The sequence below is a fragment of the Porites lutea genome, chromosome 5 (assembly GCF_958299795.1).
Source record: "Porites lutea chromosome 5, jaPorLute2.1, whole genome shotgun sequence".
Classification (NCBI taxonomy): Eukaryota; Metazoa; Cnidaria; class Anthozoa; order Scleractinia; family Poritidae; genus Porites; species Porites lutea.
In genome coordinates this window covers 28,732,253-28,748,072 of record NC_133205.1, presented here as the reverse complement: position 1 = coordinate 28,748,072, position 15,820 = coordinate 28,732,253, and the positions used below count along the sequence as shown (strand labels likewise).

Genomic DNA, 15,820 nt, shown 5'->3' with positions numbered 1-15,820 from the left:
GTGCAAAACAAACACTTCGTAGCCAAAACAGAGTGTTTGGCATTCACTTCAACAAAAGAGCTACAATGTTAAGTTCCATGAGTTTACTTCCCTCTTTCCTAGCCATATGCCCCATTACTTTTACCACTAACGATGGCATTTTTTTGCCTGTGTTTACGTTAAATGAAGGAGTGCCAACCCACGGAAGTGACCCGAGATGGAAGACAGTCTGCGTCTTATCTGGCTATCACGACCGAACCGTTTATGATGTTCACTGGTGAGTTGTAATCAAACGTACTTTTCATATTCTTTATTCAGTCTGTTGCCCGCTGTTCTGTTAACCTCATGGTTAGAGCCAAAATACTATTGTTTCCACCGTTTGGATTTACATTCGTATTCATATTTTTATGAACTCAGAGCAAGGTGAATCCACTTTATCTCGTTTTCTGGCTTTTATGTTGGACGTATCTTCATGTCGATTGGCCTCGTTTCGAGCTCCCCACAGGATACACAAAACCGCGGCATAATGTGGTCTCCCTTGTCCAGATGGGATGTAGCGGTTCGTTTGATGCACCATGAACCAAGTGAACTTGAATCCTAATCTTGATTATCTCAAAGGAACGCACCCCTAGAGTACGAAATAACTCTCTTTGTTGTCCGTTGACAACTGCGATGTAAAATGACGAAGTTTTAGATTGTTTAGATCGAGGAGGTGAACGGCAAGACGATAAATATTCCGACGTGGTTCCCTCTCTTAAGCTCCAACTTACTTTCGCAACTGTTGAATAACTGAACGAGTTGAAATAATCACGAACAAACTTAGAGGGACACGAATCCAGTTTCCAAAGACATTTTCACCAGCGTCACCGTTGTGTGGTATTGTAAGCTCCCTACCATTTCAAGACTGACAAGTGAATGGCAGATTATGAAGACTTGTGAGGGTGTGGATGTGGAGAAAAAGATAGAATCCTTCACTTCCTCATAACTTGACCATGTTTACAAACGCAAAGGCTTACAACAATGCAACAGAATTATGGGATCTGCCCAAGATTTTGCATCTTTTGTAATTGTTTTTCTTATCTTAGGTCATTTGTCACTGATGCCATAGCGACATCTTCTGGAGATGACTGTATACGAATTTTTCAACAGGTGGTTCACAATCAAATTGTTCTACAGATTTTTGATGTTTGGTACCTCGCAATTTAAGAAGCTTTTATTTAAGTCCCTACACTAGCGAATCATTCCTTTGCTGAACCCACAGAAACGTTTCAACCTTTGATTCTTTTAACTACTGCCCAGGCAGCTTCTTGAGGAAGAAAAACGAAATAGTTCGATACAGAGTTATCTAGCAGGCTAATTAATTACAGGTTGCTTTTTATTTATATATTTATCAAGTAGATAAATTGTTTATTTAATATTCATTAGGATCCTTCTGTTGGTGACAAAAATCAACCGACATTTCACCAAGTGGCTGTTCAAAGAAAGGTTTGCAGTAATTTCGTTTATATCCTGAGCATAATCCAGTCCAGCGTCTATGACAACCTGACTAAATTACTCTATAATCGTTTTAATTAAGGTCTTACCCTTCTGGCTCCAGTTGTTCAAAAGGGGGATGGCGCTATCCACAGGATAAATCTCTATCCACTGGAAAGCACAATTGGTTTTCCAAATACTTATCCACTGGATAGTGATTTATCCAGTGGATAGTGCTATCCATTTTTTCAACAACCGGGGCCAGGAAATTTGCACGGTCCCCATTTTTATCTGAAGAGCTCGCTATTTTGATCACTTGTCTTCAAAAGATAATTACGGATTGGCTGCATCTTCAGCAAAAAGGGGGCCGGGTAATTTCTTACAAATTTCCCTCTGGGTAACTCTGATATATAAGATTTAGAACAATTTTACATCTTCAATGTCTTACGTCAGCAGCATCGTCTTTTTGAACAAGTTTTCTTCTCTGAACCAAGTTGACCAAGATCCTCGAAGGAGTCAGTCTTTCATTTTTTAACTCGGCTTTGAAACGACTAGACGTAGCGTTTGGTTGTTTCCAATATTTAGTACCTCAGTACGATATAATATCTGTCTTTTGAATGACTAATTACAGAATAAAAGGTATAAACCGGATTCCTTTTTTCACCGCATACAGGCACATTCTCAAGACGTTAATGGCGTGAAATGGCATCCTAAAGAATCAGGTCTCTTAGCTTCATGTTCTGATGATGGTACAATCAACATGTGGAGATTTATACCACAGGATTAAATGACCTTCAACTACAATTCTGATAAATACCTAGTACCCTTGAGATCACAGATTCAAATACGAGATTGATAGATGAAGACCGTACGGAAAACATTAGCACGAGATCGGGGGCATACTCTGACGACATTCTCTGGGAATGAGTTTTCATACTCTAAGAAAGGGGAAAGGAATTCAGAACTGTGACAATGAAATGTGAGCTTTTTAGCGGGGATTGTATTTGCAATTTTTGCAGGTCACTGCAAAAACCTCCGTTAGAACTCCCAAATATAAGATCCCACGAAAGTTTCACGTCTCTGGGTTTTACATAATATAGTGGAGTAATTGGGGTAACTTATACCGTTTAAAGTTTGGCGCCTGCACACGGTTTAGTAACCCTGCACACGGTTTAGTAACCCTTCCCTCGCGGGCGTCGCTCCTATTTACACCATATTCTTCTATGCATGTACCGTGCCTACGTTCAGGGAAAGATAAATGGGAAATATTAAATGAATGCGTAGTATTTTTGGAGCAGAATTTTATGGACATACAGTTGTAGAATAATTATAAATAGCGCTATTTCAGAACTTTGTGATAGGGTTTAACTAAGTACCAAGTAAAAGTTATTAGGTATTGATTTCACTGTTCAAGTTATCAGCTTATAATCGGCTGACAAAATAAGTAGTAGTATGACCTAAACTTGTGCCTTTTTCTGCTTTTTTGAAATCGTTGGTTTGTTTATCCAAAGCCTCTCAGAGTTCTTCCTGGATGGTCGCCAGGGAGACTCTACTTACAAGTTGTCATGACTCGTGACGAGCTTGTTCCTGTTTATCCTTGGATTTCTGGGGTGAACACTGATTCCATGTCCCCAGCAGCCTCTGCCTTGGCGCTTCCCCTCTCGGAAAGCTGCTGACTCGTGCTATCAGTCTGGATTATGTGTTGAAAAATTTCGGTGGCAGTATTGACTCTGGAACTGAACCTTGGGTATTGCCAGAGTTCAAGTTCTGTATTGACAAGACCCAAGGGTGAGTCGAGAAAGTTGCGATTTTCGTGTATGAGGGGTGTTACTAAATGAATCTGGTGATAACCTGAAGGAAGACCAAGGTTACCTAATACGGTCTCGCCGTTAAGATCCGGTAATCAGCCATAATGGGTGAAATATTTATTCTCCTGAGGATGGTTTTCAAGGACTTGCACAGAAATTTAAGGACTTTTCAAGGGAAAATGGAAATCCAGGACGAAAAGATGCAAGATAAATGAAAATTATACAAAAAGGTTTCATCATCAATCAACAAACAGCAGAACATGATCGCCAGAGGCAGTCGATTCCTGAGAGCAAACACCCTTCGCCAGTGGCAACAGTAGTAAAGAAAAGGCTAATAGTTCCAAACGACGATGGGCATCTTAAGAATCGAAGGGAACCTCCGACCCAAAATAATTCCCTTCTTCCTTTAAAAGGCCTAAGAGAGCTACGGCTTGAGAGGTTCCTCCTCCCCCCCCCCCCCCCCCCCACCCCGCCTTTAAGCTATAGGGAGCATCCTACAACGTTTCATCTTGCTTAAGGTCCCGAATTAGCGATGGAAGTAATCGTTGGTCTGACGTCAGACTTAAGGGCTTTCATGTTTACAATGTAGAGATTCCTCCAGCGATTTTAAGTCATTGGCATTCCCCTTACCAGCAAATATTCAAATAAATTTTCGCTCAGTCTCGCATACGATCATGCTTAACGACGAAGCATCCAAAACACTATATATTTTATTCCTGCAGTTGTTGTTTGACTTTGTCGATGTTGCGTGGGTTGAGGCTCATAAGGGTGTTGCAAAGAGCTCAGAACCGAAAATCCACGAAGGCGTTTGGGTTTAAGTGCTCAGATAATCTGGTACCGACGTGTTTTAGTACTCTACAAGAAAAAGGGCTTTGCACGATCCTGGCGCTGGAAGAACGAAAAACCTGGGCCAACCAAAGCCTGAACGCAATATTGGCGAAATAACTTTTCAAGTTGGAGGGGAGACTATAATACTATTCATTCTTTTGTCAGTATTAAAAGCGCCCCGTCCCGACATACTTAAAAAAAATATGATGAGTAAGCATTTTTAATTCATAACATTTATTTCTTACTATCTTGACACAATTTTTAAATATATTTCCATTCCTACTGCTACTACCACTTGAGACTGATTATTATCACCTTTAATGAATTCAACTGACTATTTTATAACTATTCATGACAAGTAATTTCTTTTATCTAAACACGCTTTGAATTGAGGGACAAACCTATCTCCGGATTAACTACTCCTACGAATGGCTTAAAAATAATTGATGTAAGTAATGATTGAATTTTTTATATTTTCTTTTTTGAAAGGTGTTGCAATCAGTTGATTAAAGAATTAAGAATTAAATGCAGGTGACTTTTGCAATAGAGTAATATCTTGTTAAAGTCATCAGTGCAAATTAAGTTTGTTGTAATCTTGTATATAATTTATTTAGGTTTTCTTATCATTTCTTCTCGTACTTTAGGGAATTTTAAAATGGTATAAATCTTTGTTTCCCATGATCCTTTGAATACCAGCCTCGTGGATGAATAGGCTACCTTGGTTACATAACATTACTTACTTATTTACTTACTTACTAAAATTTAAAGGTAGAGAAGTTATGACGTCACAAAAACTAAATTTAAGAAATTATTGAATTTTACGATCCATGTTGATTTTAGGAGGATTATATGGAGTCAGCATAGCATAGCTTTGCTTAATCTTACCCTAACTAGCTGATTTTTGGCACGATGGACAGCCTCCATCTTTCTGAATATCTCAGTCAATCCCATAATTTCTCCTGAATTTTCTCCAAATCGTTGTTATTTGGAATCCCATAATTTCACTTATCGCTCAAGATATAGTTCTCGGTTTCTGATTGGCTCAAATCCCAGGGCTAATTCTTCATAGCCACCCAGCGTTGACCAAATTTGGAAGACGTATTGCGATGTATGGAAAATGACATCAATATAAGTATAGCATAATTGTGAGAATAATGGACAGCAACTCAGAAGCCCTGGAGTCGAAGTTGTCGTTGATTCAGGAGAGCAGTACAAGAATGGCAGAATTTTGCACACGTTTTGAACTGAAGACGAAATAGTCAAACTACTGCCAAAAACAGCAAGAAAACCCTGACAACTCGACAGAATATATTTACTGTTTGGAGAATATCCGCTGCAGAACTGATCATCCCTTTATCTCCTGAACTTGCAGAGAAACAGACAAATGAAGAGGGGAACTTAACATCGATCGAGGTAAGCATGTTTTAGCTTGTTTTTAAACTGGAAATCAATAACAAATGAAACAGTTATTGGATTCGGCTTTAGTACGATCTGAAGAATCATGGAGATCTCGATCTTCATAACCCTTCAGATCATACTCAGCTTCATTCAACAAATGCTTAAAATTGAAAATTTTGTGACGTCACACTTCTATACTAACTTACTTTCTTTACCTATGCCCCACTTCCTTACCTCCTTGACAGAGATCAAACTCCTAAAAGCGAATCTCATGACAAGAGAATATATCAGATAACTAAAGTCTACTCGTAAGTGCGATAACATGTATTCACAACTTTCCTGCATTACATTTCTTGGTACATTATTCATTCCTTATTGCTGTTCCTGTTTATTTTTACTGGTTAGAATATAATCTTTGGTATCTAGAGGCCAGGTAAACTAATGTTATCTAGTTGTGTCCTAGTTCCCATGAATATTGACGTACACACTAACTAAATCTAGTAACTACACTACATGTACTTTAAATAACAAATAATAGACTGAACAAATTCTGGTAAGTAATAGAACAACTAAAAATAGAACAAAATAAACTAAAAGAGTGAAAAAGAAAAAAACAAAACAAAACTGGAAGAAGTGAAAGTGAATTAAAGTATTAAAGTATGGCGGACTTGAAAGGAGTGGATAATGTAGATAACAAATTTTATAAACTAAGCCCATAAGAAATATGTATGTCTATATAATCAGATTACTCCTGCCCTGTCAATTTTAGGCGGCATAATGAGCGTTTGAAATGTAAAGTAAAGGTGTAAAGTAAAATTTAGCTAAGGTTTCAGATTCACGTCAGCCATTATCGGAAGCACGTGGAAGTCGAGTGGAATTATGACAAATTGGGACAGCTTAGTTTATGGCAAAGTACAATAGACCGTTGTTACAAATTTGGTTCATTACAAAGTACGATGGAATTATGACAAATTGCGACAGCTTAGTTTATTACAAAGTGCAATGAACAGTTGCTGAAAATTTTGACAGATTTGTTACAAAGTGCGACACGATTTATTACCAATTGCGACAGGTATTACAAAGTGTGATGATTATTAGAACTATGATTGCGAACGTTCATGCATATTATTATACCATAAAGTTCTGAAGCACATTTCGACGGAATCATCTCTATTAACTGACTATTGACCATCCTCGGAGACCCAGGGGCAGTTAGTCGGGTCGATAAAATGTTCGTGGTGAAAGTTTACTGTAAGATCGAGACGAGCCCCTGGGCACTTACTCTTACCGAACCAGTTCCAGAAGCGTTTGAATTGCCTGCTTCTGATTGGCCAGAAAAAATTTTTTCTGGCCAATCAGCGAAGAGAAGCTGCCGGGTGACTCTCGTGTTTTCTTACACGACGTAGTTTTCCTCATCGATTTCCCATAGTTGCGTAGCGCGTTCAACGGGGAAAGTTTCTCGACGAAAGTTTCAGAACAAAATGTTAACAACCCGCAAAATTGCAACCTTTAGCACGACTACAAGAAACAAACACTCTCCGATGAATTTTTAGGGCGGATCTTTCCAAGGCATCGTAAATTTTTATTGCTGATACGATACGCGATGCATGACTTTCACTTTCCCTACGACGCCAAGCTTACATTTGAGATGTCCATGTTCGTTGCACGACTTCTGAAACTTTCTACAGCGTGAAAATTTCCGTTGCAGGGGCCACGAACTACGTCGATTGATCGTGGGAATTGCTGGCTTGCTGCAGTGCACGCACCTTCTTGCTTTCGCACTAAACTCCCTTACCTTACGTATTTTAAATACAGCCGTTGTGTTTAGTTCGAAATCGTAGTCCGGTTATGTGCTGAATCCTGACTTGTTAAGTGAGGTCGATTTTTGCAGGCTGTGTGGGTTTATTTTTAAGGATAAGTGAAGAAAAAAAAAATAAAGGTGAGTTTGCGAAAATGTTTGAAAGTGGTTGGTGTGAAAGTTTTGGAGGGCGATAAATGCGCAGTGCCGGCCCGGGGGGGGCACTTTAGGAATTTCTGGGTGGGGATGTGCCGCTGGGAGCCTGGAACCCTTAACCTTTACCAGAGCTAGTTCAGCTGAATTTTGCTACCCTATACTAGAGTAAACTCCCCAAATCCCCCTATCCTAGAGTAGCTGTGTACCTAGTCTAGATAAAATCTTCAACCAACTGATCAGTTTCCTGAAAAATGATACCCTATTCTAGAGTAAACTCCCCAAATCCCCCTATCCTAGAGTAGCTGTGTACCTAGTCTAGATAAAATCTTCAACCAACTGATCAGTTTCCTGAAAAATGATACCCTATTCTAGAGCCAAACGCTCTGGTTTATATACCCTATCCTAGAGTAAACTGCTTGAAAACCATACCCTTCACAGCGGCACATACCTATATAGCCCATATATGGCAGTACCCCCCCCGGGAGTGCCGGTGACAAGTGTAGGGACAGAGTTGAGAAATCGTGGAAGGTTGGGATGTCTATATACATATTTTTGTAGTCACTAAAACTTTATAAGAAGTGAACGCTCTTAAGGAAATTCCAGGGAGAAGAGACCAAGGAATAGGGACACTTTCCAAAGATCCAACTTCAGCTCTTGATTTCAAGGACCTGGGTCTCTGGCTTACTAAACCGCATATGATAACCTGGGTTAATCTTCACTGTGATTAGAATTATGGCTAATATAGTAGAAATGAATTCTTATTATAAGATATCTTTTAACAAATGCATGTATAAAAGTAATTTCACATAATATGTGATTTTTTGCCAAACTATTCATCTATGATTGACTTGATGTTTCCCCTTACTGGCCCCCTCAAACACATCCACAGTGCCATTGTTTTAACTCCCTTGGAATTGATGGTACAAGATTGGACTTATTTTGAAAAAATAATGCTGCAATATTAACAATTTTCCTTTGGTGCATTTGTTTGATATTTCATAACTTCCCTATCATAATTCTCCTCATCTGACAATAATATTCTTCATTGATAATTATTTTTAAATCTTTAAACACCCTCTTCAGAAAGGTAAAAATCTTCATGGCATGGTCACCATCCCACACAGTGTCTCTAAAATACTTTCCACAGAACATGATTTATTACAATTATCAATTACTGTTTCCTGTACAAGACAATCAGAGAATACAAATTCTAGAATACAAGCAGTGAAGATTTGATTCTTGAACTTCCTGTCACAGATCATCTTGATTTTCTTTAAGCAGACTAACAGTCTTTGGCTCTGATGTCGCCACATAAGTGGCTTGGAATGATCTGCTGTTTTCATTACTGTCATCAAAAAAGGAAGGAGTTTTTTCTCTTCTGCAGGTTGTACACTTAATAAAATCTAAAAGAAGAAGGACTTTTAGAATTATCGAAAACAGTAAGAGACAATTTCAGCACAGTTCCTTTTTTTCCAGAGAGTGTTGGAAAACAGTTTTTGTATGTTATGTGTAGGTATACCATATTTACTTGTGTATAATGTCACCTGAATATAATGCACTCCTCATTTTTCTAGACAGTATTGAAATAATATACTCAAGTATACTGTTGGCCACCTAGTAAAACAAATTCTTTGGGACAGAAAGAATCACCAACAAATACCCCAGCATAAATGTTTATTAACAAATTAAAATAAAATAAAATATTACATCTCCCTAGTATATACATAACTCAATCAATATAATAAGTAGACATGTGAACTCCAATAAAAAAGTTTAAAAAAAAAACCTCAACAGCTTAAGAATAAAATTCATGTAATGGCATCTGTAGTTCTGTATTATGGGGTGTTTTTCCATTTATAATATGTAAAAGTTAAATTGCACTATTGTCTTAAGCAGTCACAAGGCTTACTTCATCAGCTTTCAATTGTCAATAAATGGTGACAAAAAAACATGATAATTCTTGTGAAGTGTCTGTCAGCTTTTAGACATAAGATTACTGAGCATCCTTGAATAAAAGCCAGATCTACTGTTAAGTATAATGAGGGTCCTGATGGGGGGATATCAATCCCATTGAAACTGTTTAACCCTCAATTCCTATTTTTTACATTTTTTCCCATTCTCAGTGATAGAATCCCCCTGCCAGTGACTTAAATCCCATTTTCCCAGAGCAACAACATCCCATTTTACCCCTTCAGAACTCTCCACAATGAATTCAGTGTAGCACCCTTCCTAGCAAACAAATCAGCATACTTACCAATGAACAGCTGTATGTACTTGTAACGGGATTTTTCTGGTAAAACTCCTTAAAGAACATTGCCCTGAATTTATTGTCCCCCAGTTAATGATTCCGCGCTTCCGTACAACAAAGAAAACGCTTCCTATCCATTCAATATTTCTCGATCTTTTGTTTTACTTTCCCCTAAGAAAGCGGCCTGAATTCCCAGTGACCTCGAGTACTTTACCTGGTCCTCAACTATTGACATGAGACGGTGAAATCACAATGACCTATGGATTACTAGGGAATTCATAACCTTTTGCATCTAACGATTTTTAAACCCCCTAGCTTATAGGCAACATTTGGAACGTTAGACTCTTCTATCAATTGCCCAAAAACATCTCTTCTTTCCACAATCGTCTCAATAATAAATCTTTGCTTCGCTTTGAACTGTACCACAGGAAACAAAGACAAGCCTTCTAATTCTTCAAGCGCTTGCTGGAGGTCTCCCTCGAATCTAAAGTTAACACTACTATCAACTTCGGCAGAATTCGTACGGTCAACTGCTGTAAGCTTTTAAGCTTAAAAGTTTCAAAAGGAGTTGGGAGCGAAAGCAAGAAGAAGGCACTGCAGCTAGCCGGCATTTCCCACGATCAATCGACGTAGTTGCGTGGCCCGTGCGACGCAAATTTTCACGCTGTAGAAAGTTTCAGAAGTCGTGCAATGAACATGGACATCTAAAATGTAAGCTTGGCGTTATATACTAGACAATGTGAGCAAATTAAGGTGTGGAAAGTGAAAGTCATGCATCGCGTATCGTATCAGCAATAAAAATTTACGATACCTTGGAAAGATTCGCCCTAAAAATTCATCGGAGAGTGTTTGTTTCTTGTAGTCGTGCTAAAGGTTGCAATTTTGCGGGTTGTTAACATTTTGTTCTGAAACTTTCGTCGAGAAACTTTCCCCGTTGAACGCGCTACGCAACTATGGCAATCGATGAGGAAAACTACGTCGTGTAAGAAAACACGAGAGTCACCCGGCAGCTTCTCTTCGCTGATTGGCCAGAAAAAATTTTTTCTGGCCAATCAGAAGCAGGCAATTCAAACGCTTCTGGAACTGGTTCGGTAAGAGTAAGTGCCCAGGGGCTCGTCTCGATCTTACAGTAAACTTTCACTACGAACATTTTATCGACCCGACTAACTGCCCCTGGGTCTCCGAGGATGACTATTGACCAGTTTGACAAGTTATACATGAAAATAGGTTTTGACTATTTTCTCATACCCCATTAATCCTTTTCTTCAACCCCCACCCCCACATTTTGCCCAAGTTCTTGTTTTCAAATGCTCTATGCATAAAATTACTTTTTTCACTAACAGGCCAAATAATCATTGACCGAGCCGAGAACGCCTAGAAACTAGGTTGTGTTATAGGGGGCCGACCTGCACCTATTCCAAACAAGGTTTGTGATTAACTGGGAAAACAATAGGGATGGTGACATAACAATGCCCTTATCCCTGAAAACAATAGGTAGTGCAGGTTATAGGGACCAATGGCTGAAATAAGAGGTTTGGATGCATGCGGGTCAACCGGGTGTTTTGCCCACTTCTGTGACCTGTGATCACTTGCAATCGAAAGTTTTACGCGAGGTACCTTAGCGAGCTTGAAGAGGAATAACAGCATTTTGTCTTTGCCGACGTGTAAATAATAACAGGAGAGCTTTCCTGTACTCGGGGATTCTCATTGTGTAAACCACGGGATCAACAAACGAGTTTGTATAAAATAGAAGCAGTAAAGACAAATTCAATCGCATTTCTTTTGTGAAAGAAAGTGATCGAATGCTATCAGTTGTATGGAAAACAAAGGTAGCTATAGCATATGGTATCCACAACAGTAACGATACAATAGTCATGATGAGTAACGTGACAGTCAGTTTTCTTTGCCTACGGGCTGCACCATGGTGCTGAGGACGCGCCCCACAACAAATTTTGACAATAACTGAGGCGTAACAAGCACAGACAACAAAAAGACATAATAAGCAATATGATTGCCATAAAAACTGAGTGTGTGACCATTCTTTGTCGAATAATTGAACCATTAAAATGGCAGTTGATATCATCCCAGCTAAAACCCACACCACAGAAATTGTTACCCCGTAGACCCATTTTTTAATAACGCGATGCCTGTGTGGACGAAATGTTGCATGCATCCGCTCTAACGAAATTACAGCTATGTTTGTAAGAGAGGTTAGAAGAAACCAATAGAAAAGAAACCAAGTTATCATGTACCCTTCGCGAGGTAACCTTACAATCCCTGCAGTTTTGCATCCAATGTATGTATTAATTAAGAGCAGATTTATAGTAAAATGTCCTCCAACCAAAATGTCAACTACGGTCAAGTTTATAACCAAGTACATGCCACGAGTGCGAAGATTACTGTTTTTTATGAAAAGAATGATTGATAGGAAATTCACTGTTACTATAGCAACAGCCACGCCAAGGAACGCAGCAAACCAGGTAATGCACTCGGATGAGGAAAACATCGTGGATTTTTCTTTTCACTTCCCACCTTTTAATTCTCGTCTTCTTTCAGGCTCGGCTACCTATGAAAAGAATTCCCTGGGTAAGCAAGGGTTGCTTAGTTGGAAGAGAAAAGTTAACAGGTGAACTTTAAAGAATGACTTCAAATCCTCAAAGATCTGCAATGGAGATATATTCAAAGGGCGCTCACCTCAATCCTACTTAAACTATTCCTTGATGTCGTCACAAAAATTGAATCAAAAGTCTTGTTTTCACCTTTGGAAAAAAAAACAAACAAACAAAAGCAGCGCTTGAGGTTAGAGTAGGATGTATTTGTTGGGAGAAAACATGGGCAAAAAATTTACATTCAACCTCGGTTTATACTGGAGCTGAATATTTTACTTAGCTTGTTAAAGGTAAACCTAAAAAAGTCGGCGCTCCTTCTTATGAATCACTAAGTCCGGCAGGAATTCAGTGTCACCTGTTGTAGCAGTGTCATGAAAATGATCACCATTAAACGTCCTCTAAGATCATCAGATATCAAGAGTGAGGTGAGAAAAAATATTGCATCTTAGCCTGAGAAAACAGCCGACATTAAGCGACGCTACCACTGGTTTCCCCGCCAGATGACGTCTGCGAAACGGGCGCAGAAATTCCATATGAAAATACACTCGAGCTTTGCTATTTTTGTTGACTGACTCCAATAAATGGGCTTGGTGACAAATCGCTTCTACCCAACAAAAAAGTGAAAACTTTACGACAACGATGATAAGTGATTATAATTTTGTCTCTTAGTAACCACACTGGGGCTTGACGACGATTTCTTAGGAACTAACCTCTTTATTCATTAGTTCCCATTTTTTTTTAGGAAGTCTAGTCGGTGTTGAACAAAACCGCCAGCTAAGGGCCCCTTCTTCATGAGATCCCGGTAAAGCGCTTGCGCTGGCCCGGTTTTCGAGATCTCGCCTCAATATCTTTCGTAAAATTGCGATCTGACTGCAAGATCAAGAAAAGACGGCCTGTCCTGGGATAGAAAAAATTAACATTCCATCTCCGTTACCAGGACGAACTTTTGCAAGTACGTGTGTAGCCTCCCACGCAGACGTTCTTAGGGGTTCGTCGCGAACCCCTAAGAACGTCTTACTTTAAAGTGACGGGAAAACTACCTTTATATTTATTTCAATTAGCCGTCGGCCGCTCCTACAGAATTCAAAACAGTTTTTACCTTGAAACGAAACATCGAGGGCCAATTATCTTTCCTCCATGCGGCCATGCAATATTCTCTATTTCCGGCCTGAAACAACCCACATATGCAAATATCTCAAGGTTCACAGATTGTCGTGAGCCATATATACTTCCACTTTCAATCGCCCTTCGACAAATCGACCCTTTTGATCGACAGTATACAGTGATTATTCTCCGCTGTCTGTCTCGCTCTCAATGCAGGCGAAGAAACTGCTACTAGTAACAGAAATTCACCAGGACATTTGATGGCAAATACCGAGGGCAATTTCAACGCAACTAACTAAAAGGATAAACTAAGCAATACAGGCTCAGAAAGGGTTCAAAATTAGAGTTATTAGATACTGAGACAAACACTCGCTGCGAGGTGAGTAAAATTGAGCGCGGAAGCCAGAACACTTGTCGCTGATTGTAATGTTTTGCTTCTCCATTCGAATGATGTTAGCTCTTATATTGACCCCCAAAAGCAATTTAACCAAAATGGTTGGTAAGTAAGTTCAGGTTTCGCAATAGAGCTTAAATACTTACGATCGCTCCCGGAAAACAGCGGGCGTAGGAAAATGTAACATTTACGTGATTCATTGTTCTAAATAATCCAGTCTCTTAATTTGAACGAATTCAAAGCACTTCGCTTGTAGCAAACTGAAACCTTTCTTTACATTCTCTGACATCCTACATGCTACTGATCTTTTGCTGAAATTAATTCTGGTTATAGACTTCCTCGTTCAATTAGCCCTCCTCCTCGAAAATACGACCCTTTTTGATCGACAGCTACTATTAGCTAAAAGCTGTATTTTTTTAGTACTGAGTAAATGGTGTTCTTCGTTGAACTATCTTGGGCTTCTGTTAAACATACATAAATTAAACAAACAATTTCACTGAAGAAATGATGTGTTATGTAGACCTTTCACTCTGAGAAGTTGCCGAAGTCAATTCGACAAGATTTCCGATCTTCATTTTATAAAATGTAGAAAACCAAATCGTACCAAGTTAAAATACTGTCGAAAGAAATTTATTTGAATGGTCACCACCGTATTTCATGGACATGCAGACTCAAAAGTTAGAACCACCATATAAGATCCCATTATTAACTCTGGGAGTGATGCCTTTTTCTTTAACATAAAATTATTAAGGTTCAAATTTTTTTTTTGAGTCTCAGCCTAGAAGAAATGACACCTCTCTTTGATCAATCAAGCAGTGTTAGAGTTTTTGCGGTAACAAAAGAATTATCCAAATACAAGGTAGCAGTTTCAAAGTCCATTGTCTTCTAGATGCGAATCTAAGCACCTCTTTAAATTCACCCCTTAAACTGTTCAGCAACTTCACGATTCGAGAACTCTGCTGCCTACTAGAAGAGTTTAGGGTTTCCTTAGTTTTATCGTAATTGTTCTCACCATTGCACCTAAACTATACCGCACCGCTAAAATATTCTGTTTTTTCACCGAGTTCTCTGCTTACTGAGGTCCTTTCTTACCTTTTTGACAAGTATTGTCCTGGTTGACTGATCTGGAAATGAGCTGAGTGCAAGGACGTCTGTGCTTAATTCAGACACTGATCGCCTCAAATAATGGCCTCTTTATATAAACGAGATACCGGTTTGCTGAAAAGTGTCCAAATATAATATCCTTCGCTCAGTTCCAGGGACTGGTTCCCTTTTCTTCATTTGCCACCTTTTTAATAAGCAGCTCGAAAGTGCGAAGCTAAGTTTTTGTGGTAGACAGTTTCAGTGTGTAATTACAGGACCCCTTCCCCCGAGTTACATGAACAGATGTTAACTATAAACTGCTGTTATAATAACATCGTTATCTGACCCAACAAATCGAGAACACAGGTGCAACTTAGAGGAACGGGACAATGTCAATGTCAAAATTGAGATAGCCATAACGGGTTAAGATTAATGGAGGAAGTCCATACTCAGGCCACTTAAGGCAAATTACTATCTAATTAAAAATGCATATTTTGTAAAATGATATTTTAATTGGTTTGCTTCCATCAGTGATCCTGAAAAGTGAACTACAAATGTTGTTCAGTAAAAATAAAACTCGTAAAACGTGATTTCAAATAACACGCGACATTGCTTGGTCACTGACGCCCCGAAACACTTTTTCCTAAACGGGGAAGGGTTGCAAATCTTAATCTTAGGAATTTTCACCGCCAAAATGTTAAATAAACGTAACAGTGTAAACAGTAAATTCGCCTTGCATGGAAATGATATTTGTCCTATTAGTTGTTTAACTAATTGATAAGTCACGTGACCCTTTTCCCTTTATTTAGCGATTCCTAGTGTAAACAGACATACAAGGCGAATTTTTCAGAATCTTTTTAATAGCCTCTGAAATATACCTGGAAGAACTTGTTGCTCTTTCATCATCCTTTCCCAATTTTAAAGTAAATATTTTGATCGTTA

At 38.9% G+C, this 15,820-nt stretch overlaps 1 protein-coding gene across 1 annotated transcript; it reads left to right on the top strand.

Annotated features, from left to right (window-relative positions):
* The first annotated feature begins 65 nt into the window (after positions 1 to 65).
* Positions 66 to 2,610, top strand: LOC140938185 (probable cytosolic iron-sulfur protein assembly protein CIAO1 homolog). Its single transcript, XM_073387705.1, has 4 exons — positions 66 to 256; positions 1,065 to 1,128; positions 1,405 to 1,464; positions 2,126 to 2,610. The coding sequence occupies exons 1-4, from the start codon at positions 66 to 68 to the stop codon at positions 2,237 to 2,239; spliced, it is 429 nt and encodes a 142-aa protein (XP_073243806.1). The 3' UTR covers positions 2,240 to 2,610.
* Positions 2,611 to 15,820: the final 13,210 nt, after the last annotated feature.

Coding starts and splice junctions, on each gene's coding strand:
- LOC140938185 (XM_073387705.1), top strand. CDS start 66: ATGTTAAGTTCCATGAGTTTACTTCCCTCTTTCCTAGCCATATGCCCC. Junction 257..1,064: donor ACCGTTTATGATGTTCACTG/GTGAGTTGTAAT, acceptor TTCTTATCTTAG/GTCATTTGTCACTGATGCCA. Junction 1,129..1,404: donor GTATACGAATTTTTCAACAG/GTGGTTCACAAT, acceptor AATATTCATTAG/GATCCTTCTGTTGGTGACAA.